Source organism: Zonotrichia leucophrys, chromosome 7 (genome assembly GCF_028769735.1).
Source record: "Zonotrichia leucophrys gambelii isolate GWCS_2022_RI chromosome 7, RI_Zleu_2.0, whole genome shotgun sequence".
Taxonomy (NCBI): Eukaryota; Metazoa; Chordata; class Aves; order Passeriformes; family Passerellidae; genus Zonotrichia; species Zonotrichia leucophrys.
Genome location: NC_088177.1, coordinates 6,594,409 through 6,612,989, shown reverse-complemented (window position 1 = coordinate 6,612,989; position 18,581 = coordinate 6,594,409). Strand labels below are relative to the sequence as shown.

Genomic DNA, 18,581 nt, shown 5'->3' with positions numbered 1-18,581 from the left:
TCCTATGACACTCATTTGTGCCTTAAAACTTCCCACTTGACTTGTCTGTTGTTTTGAGTTAACCTTGTACTAGCCTGGATGCCTGGAAGGGAGTCAAAATTACAACTTTCTATAAATACTATTTAGTTCCATGTTATATTTTTTCCACATAAAATTGGTGCAGGCTTTAAGTATTCAGCCCTGAAGCAAAGAATGTTTAGATGAAGCTTTGGAGAAAACTGACCAAAACACTTTTAAGTTACAGGTCATGAAAAATTATTGTAGCTGGAATTTTTATATATTTCTAACTATGAAAGGAATTATTTCAATCCCTTCAGTGTTTCTACAGCTTGGTTTTCATGAAGGCTGATGAAGGTCTTTTCATGAAGGTCTTCTCTATGTCCTATTCACATTTAAAACATTTTGGGTATTTTGGCTATTGATGTAAGTATAAAATTAAAGTGCACAACATTAATGTGACTTCATTTTGGAAGCTTCATTTCTTGGGTGTAGAACCCTTCAAAGGGCCTGATTTCCAGAGCAATCTGAAAATTAAGCCCCTGTAAGTTATCTTATTCTGGAACCTAAGAGCAAAGTCTCCATCCACATCCAAAACCTTCAGTGTAAATTTAAGTTACCTCTTGGATTACTTGAAAATGTGTGCAATTATGTTCTCACCACGATGTGTGTGAGCTCCTCTTGCTTCAGTGTCAGCCTCGTGCCCTCAGACCCACAGGGCTGGGGTTTGGCCCTGGCTCAGTTCAGCAGCCCCCACTGCAAGGTTTCGCTTTTATCCTGCTTGCAGCTACCTGATGTTCTGCAATGTCTGTCAAAGTCTGTTGGGTTGGAAGTGGAACTTGCTGAAGACCTGATCAAGCATTACAATTTGGTCCAGGACACAAACACTGCAGTGTTTGCTGCTGTATTTTCATTTTCCAGTCTCACTGAGCCATGAAAAGGGATGCTTGCAGCTGTAATGGACTGTGCCTGCACTCGGGAAGAGAAACCCCAATGTCACGTGAGCCTGGTGCTGTAAACCAAAGAGCTGTAGAGGACAACCTGTGTGTCACTGGCAGCTGTATGCTTTTAAAACTGGAATAAGTTACAAAAATAAACTGTGTTGCTGTGGATAATGCTTAACAGTGAGGTTTATTTTTAATTCAGCTCCTGTGCCCCAGTTACCTGGGAATCTGAATTAGCTGGGATTGACGAGGATCCACGGTGCTGACAGCAGGGGAATGTTTGAGAGCCAGGTGAGCAGAGGTGGAAGGGCAGGGACTGACTCCAACACCCAGGGATCTGTTACACTTCATCTCCCAGAATTACTTGGCAGGTTAAAAAGAATATTTACATGCAATATTGCACATCATACTTCAATGAGAGTGGCCTCAGTTTGAATTTGAGAGGGAGAAGCTGGCATTCTGCTTTTTTCTCATATCCTAACTTCTGCCCTAGCTGTAGGGTTAATTAACTTTGCCCTTCTTTGGTTTTCCAATGTAGTTAACAAGCAACATCATTATTGTGTGCCCTGATAGTCTACCACACTGATTTATACCAGGCCTTGACTCCACAGTTGCTCAAATTTGCTGACTTTTTACTTGGCTTAAACTGATAACTTTGATTTGTCAATTAATTGAAGGGTGAAGCAACTGTGCAATTTAAAATAGGAATTCCCTAATGAAGATACTTCCCATTTTGATCCAGATGGATGTGTTCTGGTTTTGGGGAGAAAAAATTCTTTTAGAATGCAAATGACTGCCTTGCATTGTTTCCCATGCCAGTAACTGAAAACACACAAGGCATCTTCCTTCAAAGAACTCAATCCCAGGTAATGCTCCAGCTGTTAAACTACTTTTTCTCAATAAAATTTTCTACTTACCTGTTGGTTATCCTGTCTTTTTCTGCAGCCCTCTGTTGTTTCCCCACACACCTGTGCTAAAGGCTCTCAGCAAAGACATAGCCAACAAGTCAGTGACCCTACAGTTGGAGACTTCCAAAATTGTGTTTTTTGAGAATGTAATATAAATACTTCCTGAGGATGTAAGAGGTTGTATAAGAGATTGTACACCTTCACAAAAATTACATGTCCAGTCAATATAAGCCCTTTTTTTCTTCCTTGTATCAAGTGGTATCAAAGAGTTTGAAAATCACATTTGCAAAACAATTTTGAAAACACAGTATTCAACATTTTACTCACCTGTCTTGTGAAACTTGGCTTCCAACTTAGGGTTCCAAATCAGATGCAGTAAATGCAAACTACAGCTGCTGGAAGTGCCAAGAGAATTAATGCAACACATCCAAATTTATTAGAGAATTCAAGATACACCTTACAACCTAACCTCTTCCTCCCATGCTACACATGCAGTTGTGTAAGAGAGATGTGTCTTTGTTCATCTCCAAAAATAAATTCAGTTTGATACCATCCAACCTTGGGCATTGCCCTTAAATCTGTTTTGTATTGTAAAGAAAATACAAAAATATCTGGGTGGTTTTTTTTTTTTTTTTATGCATCTCAGGAACATGTTCTGATGGTATTTCTTTAAGAAACTTGCAGAGGCACGACACACATGCAAAGCCTACCCAGTGAGCATTACTGTGACACCACTTCCACATGCTGCATCTTGGGAGAGGTAAAACAGATTCTGTGCACTGTTGTCAACACTGATTTGCTTCCTTTTCACTGTAAGGCTGAAGGATTTCTTAGTTGGTATTATCCAGTTACACAAGGTACAACAGTGAAAGATTTCCAGACTGAGAGACTCTGTGGTTTTTGCCTTTCAATATTTGAGTACCTGCCTCAGCAAGTTACCCAGTACACACAGTCACAGCCCTAATGGGGTTTTAGAAGAGCTCAAGAGCAGTGTTCTGTCCAGAATGTAATCACCAGAGCACCTGACATCAACTGTGCTGGCCCAGTTGCTGTGAAATGTCTACCAAGGCATCCTCCTGCCTTGCTGCCAGTCCCTCACAAGGCCTGGGAGGAGGGAGGATGTCCTGGCTTCACCTCCTGCCTCTCGTGGAGGATCTCTGCACACCATACTCTATTTTTGTTCTATTTAACATGGATTTGTGTTGTTTCCTCCATCACTTTCAACCCACTTTGAGGGTGGGCGCTGGGGCAGGGATGGCTGTGGCCATCAGTCCTCCAGCCCCAGGTGCAGGAGGTGCCCCTTTTTCTGGCAGCTGCCTCACAGAACCATGGAATTGTCAGGGTTGGAAGGAGCTCTGGACATCACCCTGTCCAAGCCCCTGGCAAGGCAGGGTCACCTGGAGCAGTGACACAGGAACGTGTCCAGGTGCATTTGGAAAGACTCCAGAGAGGGTGACCCCACACCCTCCCGGTTCCACCCGCAATGTAAAGTTCTTCCTCATGCTGAGGTGAAATTCCTTGTATTTTAGTCTATGCCCATTGCTCCTCATCCTGTCATGGGGTACAACTGAAAAGAGTCTGGCACCATCCTCTTGGTACCTGACTTTGAGATATTTATATTCTATTTGAGTATTTATTCTGCATTACAGAATCACACAGTCAACTGGATTAGAAAAGACCTCTGAGATCACCGAGTTTCAACGGACCAAACACCACATCACTCACACCATGGCACTGAGTGCCACATCCAGCTTTTCTTCAAGGACCGAGAGGAACCGTGACTCCACCACCTCCTTAGGCAGCCTGTTCCAATGTCAAAACATCCCTTCTGAGAAGATTGTTCCTGATGTCCAACCTAAGCTGCCCTGGCGCAGGTTAAGGCTCTGCCCCATTGTTCTGTCGCTGGTTCCGTGGGAGAAGAGCCCGACTCACACCTGGCCCACCCTCCTGTCAGGGAGTTGCAGACAGCAACAAGGTCCCCCTGAGCCCCTTTTTCACCAGGCTGGGACGCCCCCTCAGCCGCTCCCCGCAGGATGTGTATAACCGAGATCCCCTCTCAGCCTTCCCTTCCCTGGCCTAAACTCGGACAGCTCCCGCCGCCTCTCCTGACGGCCCGAGCCGTTTGGCAGCGGAGCAGCGCACGAGGCGATGCCGCCTGTGGAAACACTCCCATCCCTGGCTACACGGCCAACATGGCGCCGGGCTGAGGGGGCCGGACCCGCCACCGCCCCCCGCGCGCCGTCGGGGAGGGGGCGGGCGGGCGTGGCGCGTGCCGCTCGCGGCCGCCAATCAGAGGCCGGCGGCGCCGGGCGGCGCGCGCAGGCGCGCGGGGGGCGGTTGGCGCGGCGGCGGCGCAGGCGCGGTGCCGGTGTCGCTGAGGGCGGCGGGTCCCGGCGGTCCCACGATGTGGTTCGGCGGCTCCGTCCCCGCCGCCATCGCCGCCGCCAAGGAGCGCAGCTCCGTCTTCGTCGTGTTCGTGGCAGGTACGGTACGGTACGTCCCGGGGCCGCCCGCCGCCCCCACCGGCAGGGCCCGGCGGCGCCTTCCCAGCTGTGTCCCGCCCGCCGCCCCTCCCGCCGAGCGGGATTTGTGCTGTGTCAGCCCCAGCCCGCGGTGTCGGTGTCCGGCCCCCGCCCGTCCGCGGTGCCGCCGTCCCTCCGTTCTGCGCTCCTGCACCCGGTTCTCGCCCGCGCAGCTCTCCGGGCTGCTCCTTGTGTTTTGTTTCCGTTCCTCGTACCGACAGCGCGTGTTTCATAACGCCGTAATTGGAACCTGTGGGAATTCACATCGTCTTGTGTACGCTGCATTTTTGTGAAAAAAATAGATGGGAAAGACGGACACAGTCTTGAGCTGCGCCAGGGGAGGTTTAGGCTGGATATTGGGAGGAATTCCTCCCCAGAACGGGTGATTGGGCATTGGAACGGGCTGTCCAGGCGGTGCTGAGGTGCCTGGGAGTGTTTAGGGAAAGGCTGGACGTGGCACTCAGTGCCGTGGTCTGGTGACAAGGGGGTGTTTGGTCATAGGTTGGACTCGATGGTCTCAGAGGCCTTTTCCAACACGATTTAAACTGTGATATTCTGTGATTAGACAAGCTCTTTAACTTATTTTTTAGCTTTTGCGTATCTTTGTGTGCGCTGTTTCTTAAGATTTTACTGTTGCCTTCCGTGCTCGTGGTTTGAAGATTTTCGGGTGCTTCAAGAAACAGTAACAATGTTGAATGTGTGACTCAGTGGTGTTCCCTTAAGAACTATTGAACTGTGGGACTCACGTGGCTTCAACAAGTTCACTCCCAAAGGGGATGTGAGCAGCAAAGTGCAGTTAAATTCCTTTAACACAGCTCTCCATGTACTTGGAGAACAGCATTTTCTGCTGGATAGTAAACGTAATCAAAGTCCTGTCAGAGCACAGATTGGGCTGTGTTGGAGTAAGGGACGGGGTGGAGCAGTTCATGAAGAAGCTCAGCCCTTGAGAAAGAATCACGTTGCACAATTTGGGAGGGACCCCATGCTGGAATAGCGTGAGGAGTCCAACCCCTGAGGAGGAAGGAGCAGCAGGGACAAGGTGTGAGGAACTGGCCGCAGGTAGGGCAGGGAGGAGATTTGTTTTCATTTCCCATGATTCTGCTCTAATTTTTGATTAGTAATAAGTTAAATCAATTTTTCCCTCGTCAAATCTGTTTTGCCTGCAAAGATTACACGTGAGTGATGTCCCCCTACCCTTATCTCTTCCCATGAGCCTTCCATGACATTCTGTCCCCTGCCCAGCTGAGGAGGGCAGTGACAGAGGGACTTTGGTGGGCCTCTCAGTAGTTTCAGCTTGATACATAAATCAGGGAGAAATCCATCTTGTTACTTATGTCCAGTATTTTTTATGAAACATAAGTTCTGCACAAAATGGGGCCCATCTGATGTTGATTAGGTGGGTGTAGGAATATGTAGATACAGAGGGGAGATACATTTATGGTTGCAGAGATGTAACCTAGTTTTGTCACAGTGTGTGCTGTGAGGATTTGTTTTGTTTGTTCCTGTGAGCCCTGGAGAAGGCAGAGCATGACTTAGCCAGGCACATCTCTGAAAGGGAAGAGTTGGAGAGTTCTGCCCACATCTGCTCCACCCTGGGCACCGTGGGATCAGGGCAGCTGACCTGTGCCAGAGCTGATCATGGAACTGTTCTGTTACATGTGCTGGCAAAGGCAGCTGGGAAGCCCAAGAACTTTCTCAGTGTGTGTGGAAGCAGCTGAGTTTGAAGGATGTGGAGTGCTGGAAGAATAGTCTGGTTTTGTGTTAGCACAGATTGGCTTTGTTGTTTGGGTAGAAATGTGTTTCACACTGCTCAGTGATGGTAACTTTGAGCCTTTACACCCCACACTTCCCACTGGAAACAAGCATTTGAAAGCACCTGGAGAGCAGGCTTTCAGCAGTGTTTGGTTCTGTACACTTCATCCAATAATATCTATGGAAAAAATAATGAGAGAAATTGAAATTGTATTGGGGCAGCCATTGTGTAGGATAGCTGTTAGGTACAGTTGACCAAAATTAGGAAATTCTGATTGGACAGATTTGTCCATCTGTGTCTGGATTCTACCACCATCTGCCTGTCCCACTCTCCCTCTCCTCTGCACTTCACTTACATTTTCTCTAGAAAATGAAGAAATGGATTATTCTTTCTGCTTCCAGAATATTTTCTAGTCAAGCAAGGAATAATGTGGTTATTTAGCTTAAAAATGAGGTGGCATTTGTGATTGTAAGTGTGCATTGTTCAAGCAGGTTTCTCCTTAAGCGTTTTTGCTTGCAGCCATAATCCCAGCATTTTGAGCTCAGTGTTTAAAACCCTCATGGCACATTCTGGTGACAGGATGGTGTAAGGGTATTAAAGATGAACTCATGGCAAGTTGCAGGGAGAGGGATTGCTCCATTCTCCCCAGACAGCATGAGGTGAAGCAGGTCTGCCTCAGGAAAGTGCTTTGAAACACTGAGGTGAGATGTTGGGGGCCTGTGGCCACAGCAGGTGAGGGGCTGTGTTTGGGGAACACACGGAGTGATTGCACAGGGAGAGGGTTCCTGGCAGTGCCCAGGGGATGGTGTGAAGCTGTGTCAGGGGAGCTGCAGGATATCAGGAAAAGCTTCTGTGCCCAGAGGCTGTTGGGCAGTGGAACAGGCTCCTCAGGGAAGAGTTCAGGGAGAATTTGGAAAATGCTCTCTCTAAATGTACGTGGGAGGATTTTTGGGGTGTCCTGTGCAGGGCCAGGAGTGGGACTCAATGATCTCTTGGGGTCCCTCCCAGCCCAGAATTATGATTTTATGAACATTTATAATAATGTTCATAAAATCACAATATCAATAACACATAATATCACAATCAAATAACAATAACATTTTATGAACACGTTATGATTTTATGAACATGCCTTGGATCTTGGTGGTAGCTGTTCTGCAGATGATTTTGTAGCATTTGATCCTTTGAGTCACTAATCTAAACTTGGTACTTCATTTGATACAAAACCTCCTCTGTTCTGACTGAGGTGTTGCAGATTATTTTATATCTTTCCAAAGGTTAGACATGTTCTGATCATTAAAATACCAGGCCACTCATAAAAAATGGTTTTCAGAGTGAAAAAATGAAATGGTATGTGTGTGACAATAAAAAGCTTTAAATGAAAATGTTTGTTTCTTTTCAATAATGTTTGTAGAAACCCTCTTCCCTTTGTTCATAACTTTATTATTTTACTAATTTTTTGACAAAATGGTGATTTGCACACATAAGCTGTTTGTTAGTTATTTGTAGCCAAGATGTATCAAGGCACTTTTCTAGTTAAAGAAGTGAAATGCTGCAGAGGAGGAGGAGGTGAGTGGTTTCATGTCCTGGCTCCTGGCATTTCCAGAATGGCAATCCTCTCTTACTGAGTAGTTGTGAAATGCTGGACATGGAGCAGTAATTTGGGCTTCTCTCTCTCCTCTGAAAGGAAAACACTTCCCTGATAACTGTGTGCTGTGGAGAATTAAAGTCTTCTGACAGCCTGTGATGGTTTTGAGTAAGTTCCTCATACAGGAAGTAAATTATTGCAGAAAAAGAGTCTTGTCCAGTATGTGAATCATTTGAGAAAGGGAAAACATAGATCCTATGTAGATTTACCTGATCAGGTTTAAGAGATGAGGAAGTGTGACTGAGTTGTTTACAGATCATTCCACTAAGTGAAATAGAGTGATGTTTTTGTTTGAGAAACAAGAAATCTGGTTTGGGATCTAGAATTCTAAGGCTGTTGTGCTGGCTCAGTGTTTAGCAGAATTATTAATTATATCAAGTTCTGCTGCACTTGACTTCTTGACTTTTCTAATGTTTTTCCTGTGACCTGGCAGTTTTGATTTCAGGATATAATTACTGCTACAAACTGTAATAAAAATGAACCCTAACCCCTAAATGAGAAAGGGTTATCAAAACAAAAAGATGTATGAGAATAAGCAACTGTTCAGTGGGTAGTGACAATATTAATCAGTGCATCATGGCACAGAGCTTTATAAAATGTGAGCTCTCAGCACTTTCATTCAGTCATCTCTCAGACTCTGCTGTGAGCAGCCTCTGCCCTGTTTGTGTCTTTCAGCATTCTTTTTTCTCCAGCAGTTGGCTGTGTGGAAAAGTTAGTGTTAGGCAAGTATTTGGATATTTTTAGTAGCCTAATCAGATGAGCACATGTCCTTACAAACAGTGTGTGGTGAAGCAGCTGCCTGCCTGTGAGCACTTGGAAACAGGAGAGGAGGCTGAGCTGCTCTGGCTACAACAGCTGCATTGACCACACTTGGAAGCACTGCACTTCAAGCAGGAGGAAAGGTTCCCACGTAAAATAGCCTAAATATTTGCTTGCTTATGCACAAGAATAATAATAGAGGTAGATGCTTTCTTACTTGCTCCAGTAATTCCCAGGGAAAACTGAGACACGTGGTTGAAACCACTTCTCCAAAATTGTATTTTTGATACATGCCCCTGTGAGAGGCCTTGTGACCAGATAGCAGCACTTCACTGGGAGATTCCACATGTAACTCCTGATCTTTAACAAGTCAAAAATATTGCATGGAATGGCAACTGGGATGAAAAAACAAGTGGTTTGTTGTTGTCACTGAATAAAGGACTACTATACTTCTATACTTGTGACTCGATTCTTTATCAAGGCTGCAGTCCATTCCAAGCTGCTAGGAAGTAAGACAGAGTGAAGATAAAGAAATGGTTGCAGGCCAGTGTACTTGTTGAAAGATGGTTAATATTAATCAGAATCTATTTATTAACTCACACCTTCACTAAACTGGTGTTTTAGGAGATAAATGTATGATTAATCTGTTTCATCTGATTAAAATAACACCTCTGAATCTGTGGCCCCTGAACACCTTTTCAGTTTCTCTTATCCAAGGATCTCCTCTGCATTTGTTATTCTTGTTCTGTGCTCCTCACACCTTTTCCTCCCATCATACTGTTACTGTTAATGTCAGGAAGTGGAATACAAAACTAAGTTATAAATAATTTGCAAATAAATGTTTCTTGGTTTTACACTGTCAAACTGTGAAACCTTACCTGCTGAATTATGTATTTACAGGGAGTGAAGACCATAGGTTTATCTACTAGCAGCTGATGTACTAATGTATAATTAAACTTATGAACATAGTTTTGCCATATCAAAGTGAACCAGCTGGAGTGAATTGTCTCCAGATTATTAAAAATAATAATTACAAACTGACTTGAAAATAATCCCTAGAGTGTTTTCAAAGGTGAATCCAAGGGATTGAAGGAAAGGTAAAATCAGGGCAGAAACAGCAATTTGTGGTGGGTTTAACTCATGTGTGTGCTGTGTCTGGCAGGTGAAGATGAACAATCTACTGAGATGGCTGCAAGGTGGGAAGACGAGAAGGTGACTGAAGCTGCATCAGATGGTTTTGTTGCTATTAAAATTGACACCAAAAGGTTTGAGCCTATTCTAATTCTGTCTCTTATATAGTCTTTCATTGATGATGATGAGAGTAAGAGGCTTTTGAAGTCCTCACCCTGATTAGGAGATAGTGTAAATACAGGGTTCCAGAACAGAAGTGAATTCAGTACTCCTGGAGTCCCTAAAGCCTGAGAAAATGTCAATTCTGCACATACTCATTGAGTATTTCAGACTGTATTGCAGTACTAGTAATAGAATGCTTGAGGTTGCCCTTTCTCAACTGGAAGAGACACAAAAATGCCATTAAAAATGCAAGTGCTAGAGGCAGTTCTTCGTTTGCCAGGTTACATAATGAATTAAAAACCTTTCATGAATTCAGAAAGATAAAAATCTGTAAAGCCCCAGAGCAAATGTGTTTGCCTCCATTGTAGCACATAGAATGGAGAAGCATTTAAGCTCCTGGGTAAATTACTCAGCTGTTTTTGTTAATGTTTGTGTTCCAGTCCATGTACACAAAGTGCACTGACATTTCCCCAAATGGTATTATTTTGAAATGCACTATAGACATTTTATTAGATTTACTATATTATATGTGCTCAATAGACTAGATTTCTTTTTCCTGACTTGCCTTTTAGCACTGCTTTCTTAATTTTATGTAGTCAACTGTGATAACCAAGGATTGTCACCATGTCAACACTTCTGCAAAATGCTAATGATAAGATGCAGTGCAAATTTGCTTTTAGTGTTCTCTCAAGTATTTAAATAGTTTTGTAGGACAGTTATTTTTATGATGAAAGACTTAATCTAAAGTTGTTGCAAAATGATTGCTACTCCTAAATGAATCTTTTCTTTTAAACAGTGAAGCATGCCTGCAGTTTTCTCAAATTTGTATCCTTTGAGATCTGTTTAGATGCTACATTATGATTACAGATAATTGCTCTTTACAAGTTAATACCCTTTTTAAGACAAATACTTACAAGCAATGCTATTGAAAATACTTATTTTGGCACAAAACCATGCAATAAACTGTGTTAATAGATACCATCTGTGTATTCAACTAGCTGTCAGTTATTAGAGAAAGTGAGCAAATTGGGGTTTTTTATGTTAATCCTATGTAATTCTCTAAATAGAAAATTATCTAAAGCTTTATGTAATCTAAATACCTGTTGGTCCTACTAATCAGCATTAGAAAACAAACAAAAAAGGCTTTAAATGATGAGCTGGGGCTCAGAGGTGCAGAGGAGGGGGAAGAAGCAGTGGGCTGGGTCTGTCACATACCCAGGTGTGCCTGCTCAAGGAGGTCACTGCTTACAGCTCATTCATTCTGTGTGATGCTGGGAATTCCTAACTTGGGTATCTTCGTGCTCAGGAGAGTTCATAACTGTCTACTTCAGATGTTGTCTGACACTAAAACAAAAGATTCTCAAGTCAATGCATAATCAGTTGCCTGAAAAGTTGGAGAAAAATACTTTGGCCTAAACCAATAAAAAGAAAAGAAAAATGCTTACCAGTTGCATGTAATGTTTGCCAGCATCTTCTTCTCTCTTCCTCCCTTGGCCCTGGCTGCTGGTGAGCAGTTGGAGATGAGAGCACTGGGCTAGAAGCTGTAGGAAGGGCTGCTGTGCCCTGTAAAGTTACTCTGTGTCACCTCCTGCCTTTCACTGCCCTTAACTGTCTGTGCAGATCCTGTGGTGTGTGTCCCATCCAGCTTTTTTATAGGAGACAATGGAATCCCTTTGGAAGTCATTGCTGGCAGCGTTTCTGTGGAAGAGCTCGTTACCAGAATCCATAAAGTCAAACAGGTAATGCTGACAGGCTGGATCCTCCAGGGGGCCCTGGCCCTTAGCTTGTGCCTTTGGCAGTTACTGGTGGGAGCAGAACCAGTGAGTTACAACAATAAAATCTGCAACCTTGGGTTCAGGACACACTGAAGCACTGTGAACATGTGCTGTGTTCATTTTTGTTTGGTTTAGATCACCTGTGTAAACAAACCCACAGTACTGGAGAAATATGTCAAGAGCTCTAAACTGGAATGACAAAATGTGACAACTCACCTTTAAGGGGATTACTCTCTATCTTATAATGTGGTTATGTAATATTGTTCTGTAATGTGGATTTATAAAATTATATACAAGTGTAGATTGCTTTATCTCTTTGATTTCAAGTGCAAGACTAAAATTAGAAAAATATATGAAATGCATGATTGTACCATACTCAACAATATGTGGTAATTCTAGATTTGTATTTTCAATAGGGCTGATTTTTCACTAATAATTCAGTCTTGGCCTTTTTTAACCTGTGAAAAATACTTGAACTTTCATAGGCTCCATTCTCTCTTCCCAATTTCTTAGATGCACACGGGGAAAGGGCGGCCTGTGGAGAACGGCAGTCAGGCAGCTGCTCCCTGTCCCTCCTCTCAGTCTGATGGTGCTCCAGAAAGTGCAGAATCCAGAGCAGGGCTTTGTGACTCTGCTGAGGCTCTCATGCCTGAGACAATAGCATCTTCTGCTGGTAATGGTTAGTGTTCTTGCCACCTCAAATGCCCCCTCATTTGCTTTGGAAATGGTTTGTCTTAATCTGTTACATGATGGTACATAAAAGGCCATGTATTGAGCAGACTCACTGAAGGAAAATTTGGGATATTCCAGAATGCTTTGTGCTTAGTTTTAGTAAGTGAGGAATCTATTGAGTTTATAACTCAATAAAATTGTGTATGCTTTCCTGAAAAAGGGCTCAATTAAAGAGTTTTTTTGGCTTAGTAACCTGAAACCAAATTGTTGAGGGGGGGAGTCCAAGTAACAGAACCCTGTATGATATATCCCAGTCGCTGCAAATTGTGGCTAGCAATGAGCCTGATAATTGTTATGATAAGAAATGCACCTTTTCTGGTTTTTTCTTATGCATTGCTTTCTTGTAAACCCCTTGAAGATGAAGCAAATTCAGGTCAAGCAAGCCAGGAAGCAACTAATTCTGCAGAAGAGCAAGCAAATGATGCTCAGCCTGTGAATGATCTTACACTCAAAGTAGAAAGGCAAGTCTTTTTTGCAGACTTCTTAATGTATTGTATTTGTTTCTCAGGAGGCAGTTTTGTTGGGTTTGGGATTTTTTAACAAACATGTTTAATTACAGGATTTTGGTCCTTCATTTGTTGTCATCTGGCAAATATTTATGTGGTCTTAGTTCTGTTACATTTCTCTGACAATACTAGGGGTGATACCAAACCAGATTTTTAATTAATATAATTCCTCATGTGCTTTGAAAGAAAGAGGTAATGTGGAAAACTGTAAGTGTTCACCTTTGATATAACCTCAATAGAGAGGATATGTTTGCTGCAGGTTCTTGAATTAATTGAAACATTGAACTCAAAGCAGTGGAAACTGGTGCAATAAAATGCTGACCTAGGTTTTGTATAGACCTGCCATCTTATTTCTTCTTGTTGATTTGTTGACTGTTTGTCGTTTAGGGATAGTGAAAAAGTCAGTGAGATCCTATTCTGAGACTTGTGTTTTGATCAGTGAACAGCAATCACTTGAGTTCAGTTTTTTGAAGTATGGTGATCTGAAACACCTGGCTCAAAACATATTGATTCATTATAATTTTTTTTTAAATATGGGATATTATTTATAAACTTGTTTTTAGTAATTGATATTTGAAATATCTTGTCTAAAATCATAACACATGTTTAGCAAATAGGAATATTTATAATGCTAAAATATGTTTTAAATCTTTTTCATTCTTTTTTTAGTTTTCTTCTAAAGTTATTACACAATTTTTTACTTACCACTGATAGGGCAATGCAGTCAATATTTTAATATAATTATCAGTGTTCCTTTTAAAATAATGCATAATTTATCTACAGCAATTTTTGCAAGGGGGAGAAAGAGGCCAAGCTCTGTGGTAACCACCACTTGCTTTTGAACAGCTACCATACATTTTTCTGATTATACAGCTTTTCACATTGGGTCATGCCTGCCCTTTCCCCAGACTTCAGTTATGTTGGGATTTTATTGCCAATCTGTATTGAGAAATTTACTTTGTTCTTTTTTAAAGTTAATCTTTATTCTGAGGCATTTTTCTGGATAGCTGAGGCAGATGCTTATGCATCTATGTCAGGGCTATGTATTACTTGTGTTCCATTTTAGGAGGTGATGTGCCGAAGAAACCAGATGGCTTAAATAGCTAAAAAGAGATTGAGATTTAGTGTTTCTGTTACCACAGATCATAAATAGTATTTGCTTATTGTAATCTTCATAAGTTGGTTCGACAGTAAGAAAATGCAGGAATCTTCATTTAATGAGTGGAAAAGGGACAAAAGGAATAGGTTAGAACAGCTCTGAAGTGAGAAAGGAGGTGGTGAAATCACCACTGCCCTTTGCATGGAAGGTGCACCCGCATGGGAATGAATCACTGTGGTACAGTGCTACAGCTCATTTTCATGTGTTCTCCTGGGTTTGCAAATGCTTCATTCACATTTGAAAATACTGCAATGATAAGACTTTTCACTCTATTCTTAAATATAGGTTAACAAAAAAGCTTGAAGAAAGACGAGAAGAGAAAAGGAAAGAAGAAGAACAGGTAACACAAAAATGTAAAACCTCTTGCAGTTGCAGGTTTGGTTTTTTTTAACCCTTATTTGAATACATAATAAATAATTAATTCCTTCTTACACAAACATACCCCAGTCTTTTCTCTTGCCCGAGGCAATTTTGTGCTTCAATTTTTATTTCTCTCTATTCAGAAAGAAATTAAGAAAGAAATTGAAAGAAGGAAAACTGGGAAAGAAATGTTGGAGTACAAAAGACGACAGGAAGAAGAACTGACCAAACGCATGTTGGAGGAAAGGAACAGAGAAAAGGCAGAAGAGAGGGCTGCTAGAGAGCGCATAAGGCAACAGATTGCAATGGTAAATTCTGCATTTTGGAAGAGAATTTGCTGCTTCACACAGTGTACTAAAATGATAATTTTTCACATTTGCTGAGGCTTTGAAAGATTATTCATTTTTCCATTTGGAATCCTGTAGCCTTGTATAGTGACAATTTTTGTGTTTGGTGTTTATGTTGCATTTCCTGTGTATAAAATGAAACTTCTGCTTTCATCTTCACAATTCTATATGAACAAACATTTCTGTCATCTTGCTTGAGTCTAGTGGAGAATTATCATATAAACGTAAAAATAATTGCAATTTAGGCATGGTGCTAAAGGAGAAGCACAGGGTGTATTTAATTGTAGAACATACACAAGAACACTGCCCTCAGAATGGTGAGGAGGATTATTTTCCAAGTTGGTATATATGTGTGTGTGCATATATGAATGTAAACAGTAGATAACAACTGAAATTCTTCCTCAGTATTAGGCTTTGGTATAGAACACTCAGAATTGCAGTTGTGTAACTCATTGTAGGGTTTTTGCCTTTATCTTCCCTGGAGTGTTGAGCTTGCATGGGAAGATCATCTATTAACAACTGGTTGTGGGAAGTGACTCAGTGAGAAGTGTCATCTTGGCTAATGACACGAGATTGTGCCATTTGGCACTGAATAATTCTTTGCAGTTCCAGTCTTTTCTCCATATGGTCTGTTTGTATCTGTGCAGTTGGTCCATGAGTATAGATCACAGCTGTCTAATGAATGTTAAGCAACAAGTTATGTTCACAATTAAGGTTTCCCTTTGGTCCTTCCACAGGATCGTGCTGAGAGGGCAGCTCGCTTTGCAAAGTCGAAGGAAGAAGCAGAAGCTGCAAAAGCTGCAGCTCTTCAGGCTAAACAGGCTGAAATAGAGGCCAGAAAAGAGGCAGCTCAAAGGGAGCGAAGGTGAGTTGCAGTAGAGACACAAGTGTGTATTGTGGGGGAGAGAGATAAAGAAACTTTTTTAAAAGAGTTAATATATCTCCTTATCTCTTGACAACATGTTGCCGTGTTGAGCTGTTTAAGTAGTGACATTAAAGGTAGCTGTTTACAAGAACGTGATGCTCTTTGAGAGCTTTCATCTTTTTGACATTCATGATCATGAAACACTGACCACCTTTACTGGTGTGTTATTTGAGTTAGATAAGAGCTGTTCTGTGTCTGAGCTTTGATTTAAATACCAGTGTAATGGAGCTTGGTGGGGTACTAGATAAGGTGAGAATGCCAAAGATGATGCCTGGACAGAATGACTGGATAATGCCAGCACTGCTGGGGAGCTTGGTGCAGATCCAGGGGCTGTGTGTGGATGGCTTGGATTCAGCAAGGCTGCGTTGGGCCCATCAGTGCCCATGTCAGAGCTGTCTCCTGCTTTGCCCAGCACTGCTGGCTTAAGAATTATCCAAACCTATGAGAACCTTATATGGAGTTGTGGAGAGATCCATTGAGATCAGCAGGTGGTTTTCCACTGTGAATTCACTCTTACAACCCTTCTGCACTGCCCTGGGCAGCAGGACTGTCCCTCTCTGCCACATTTCAGTAGTACCAAGCCCAAGGCCCAGGAGCCTTTGTCTGTGAGTGTTCATGTCCTGACCCCAATGCCTGTCCCACAGTGCAATAGCCAGGATTCAGTTCCGCCTCCCCGATGGATCTTCCTTCACCAACCAGTTCCCATCTGAAGCACGGCTAGAAGAAGCCAGGCAGTTTGCTGCACAGGTAATATGGGCATTTTGTTTCTCACCTAGGTGCTGATTATGATTTGTTGAGCCTCAAGTAGTTGTTATGGTGGTGGAGTTGTCATCAACTCCTTTCCTTATTGGGTATTTGAAGGGAGTTTTAGCAGCCTTCTCCAGTGCCACCAAGTGCCTTTGGATTGCTGCAGTGTGTCATTAGTAAGATATCGAGAAAAATGAACAATATTTCATCTCCTACTTTGAGGATGATTGATAGTTTGATACAAAACTCTTGTTAAGGTATACTCACCTGGCAAATACGCAATTGTTTGAAAATGAGCAGTCATAAATAAAATGTTTTCTTTATGTGCTTCACAGACTGTTGGTAACACTTATGGCAATTTTTCACTGGCAACAATGTTTCCCAGGAGGGAGTTTACCAAAGAAGATTATGGAAAGAAGTTACTGGAACTCGAGTTGGCACCCAGTGCTTCAGTGGTGCTGCTGCCGGTAGGTGCTGGGTTTTGTGTGTCGGATTTTTCAAACAGCAGTACAGTAGCTGGATACTTGCTGTTAGTTGGCCATGATGGTATTGGGCTTGAATTTGGGGATTTTCTTTGTCTAAAGATTGCAAAATTACTCTGGTTTTTGTCAGGACTGATTTGGAGCAGTTTCTCTGATAAATGGTGACTTGTCTTAGATACTTGTCTAAGGTGTAACCAAAGTTGTTTCTTTGTGTCTGCTGAGCTGCTTAGAAAGGATGCCTGAAATACTCTGTCTACAAGAGCAGGACTTCAATACCTGACAGCTTTGCTTGGTGTGTTCATGACAGGCGGGAAGACCTGCGACTTCTGTTGTTCAGGCTTCGGGCAGCGACCTGTGGAAGTTCTTGGGCACAATCCTTTACCCCCTCCTAGCGGTTTGGAGATTCATTAGCAACTTCCTGTTTACGAGCCCACCCCCCTCGCAGCCCTCTGTGAGATCAGCTCACCAGCAGGAGCACTCGGCTCCCTCAGCCTCGGGCAGCCTCGAGCAGAGCAGGTAAGGAAAGTGTTCAGGCAGCTGTTTCTCCAGCCTCTTGCTGCAATTGCTGTAATCTTGCAGTGAGGAACTGAACTCCCAATTACACAGTAGGAAAAGCATTGGCTCGCAGTTATTTATGAATGGGGAATTAACTGTAACTACAAAGGTGAGCTTCACTTCAGCTGATGCTGTTTGGAAGATAAAAATGTTAAAAATGAGATATCAAACTGTTAGGGGATGGTTGTTCAAGAAACAGAAGCAGATGAAGTCTGGTTTTGACCGGTTTTGTATTGCCTAGAGAATGAGATCTCCCATGTACCAGGAGAGCTGCTCAGCTGTTTCTGGTGAAGAAGCCACTTATTGCATCAATGACAGGGAAAATGAGAGTCTGCCACTCTGTCTGACTGCTAAATGACACATTTTCACCTGGGTATTGCTTGCCAAGGAAACAAAGGGGTGAAGAAAACTATTCTTGAGGATAAGAGAAGGATGGATGATTTGTGTTTATTGCATTTGCTGCTTCTCTTGTGTAATTATTACCGAGGAAACTGTCAAACCTCACTGTTCTTTGTGCCCTAGGCAAGCAGTCAGGAAACGAGTAGTGGAAAAGCGGGGGGAAGACTTCAAAAAAGAAGGCAAAATCTATAGACTGAGGACTCAAGATGATGGAGAAGATGAAAACAATACTTGGAATGGAAATTCTACACAACAAATGTAGTTTTGAGTAACTGCAGTTACTATCTGGCTGCTTTTTTTTTTTTCCTTCTCTTGTTTGATCTGTCAACTAAAGCTTCTGGACAAGTGGGGCTTATTTTCCACTGACTGAATTACTTCATTCTTGTTCCTGGTGGATTATGGAATAAAGTCACTTATGCCAGAAAAATCAAGTGGGTGTAGGTGAAACCTAGTAAAAAGACTGAAAATCTCCATCAGCTTTCATAAATATTGCCCTATGCCATAGAAAGGCACTTTTTAATCTATAAATATTCTGCTACATAAATTTAAGGGCCAGATATATTCATATAAAGGTCATGGCAGACAATGACTGATTAAAATGAGAGTTTCAGAGGCACTATAAGTAGCAAATCAGGTAACTAATTTATGTTTAACTTTTTTCTTGCTTCTGCAACTGCAAGCAAAACCTTGTAGTTTTTAATTCCCTAAGCACTCAATAAACTATTTTCCAGAAAACATGACTACCTTGTGAAGTTCCTCTGCTGTGCTGG

The 18,581-nt window shown here is 42.4% G+C and overlaps 1 protein-coding gene across 2 annotated transcripts; it reads left to right on the top strand.

Annotated features, from left to right (window-relative positions):
* Positions 1-4,174: 4,174 nt before the first annotated feature.
* On the top strand, positions 4,175-18,551 carry UBXN4 (UBX domain protein 4). 2 transcript variants are annotated; one of them, XM_064718204.1, is made up of 13 exons: positions 4,175-4,332; positions 9,694-9,796; positions 10,621-10,649; positions 11,445-11,563; positions 12,113-12,272; positions 12,690-12,792; positions 14,282-14,336; positions 14,500-14,664; positions 15,441-15,568; positions 16,273-16,375; positions 16,711-16,842; positions 17,165-17,373; positions 17,935-18,551. In XM_064718204.1, the coding sequence occupies exons 1-13, from the start codon at positions 4,254-4,256 to the stop codon at positions 18,071-18,073; spliced, it is 1,524 nt and encodes a 507-aa protein (XP_064574274.1). In that variant the 5' UTR covers positions 4,175-4,253; the 3' UTR covers positions 18,074-18,551. The 2 variants fall into 2 exon arrangements, with proteins under 2 accessions (XP_064574274.1, XP_064574273.1); XM_064718203.1 differs by having other exon boundaries at positions 4,176-4,332; positions 12,113-12,278.
* Positions 18,552-18,581: the final 30 nt, after the last annotated feature.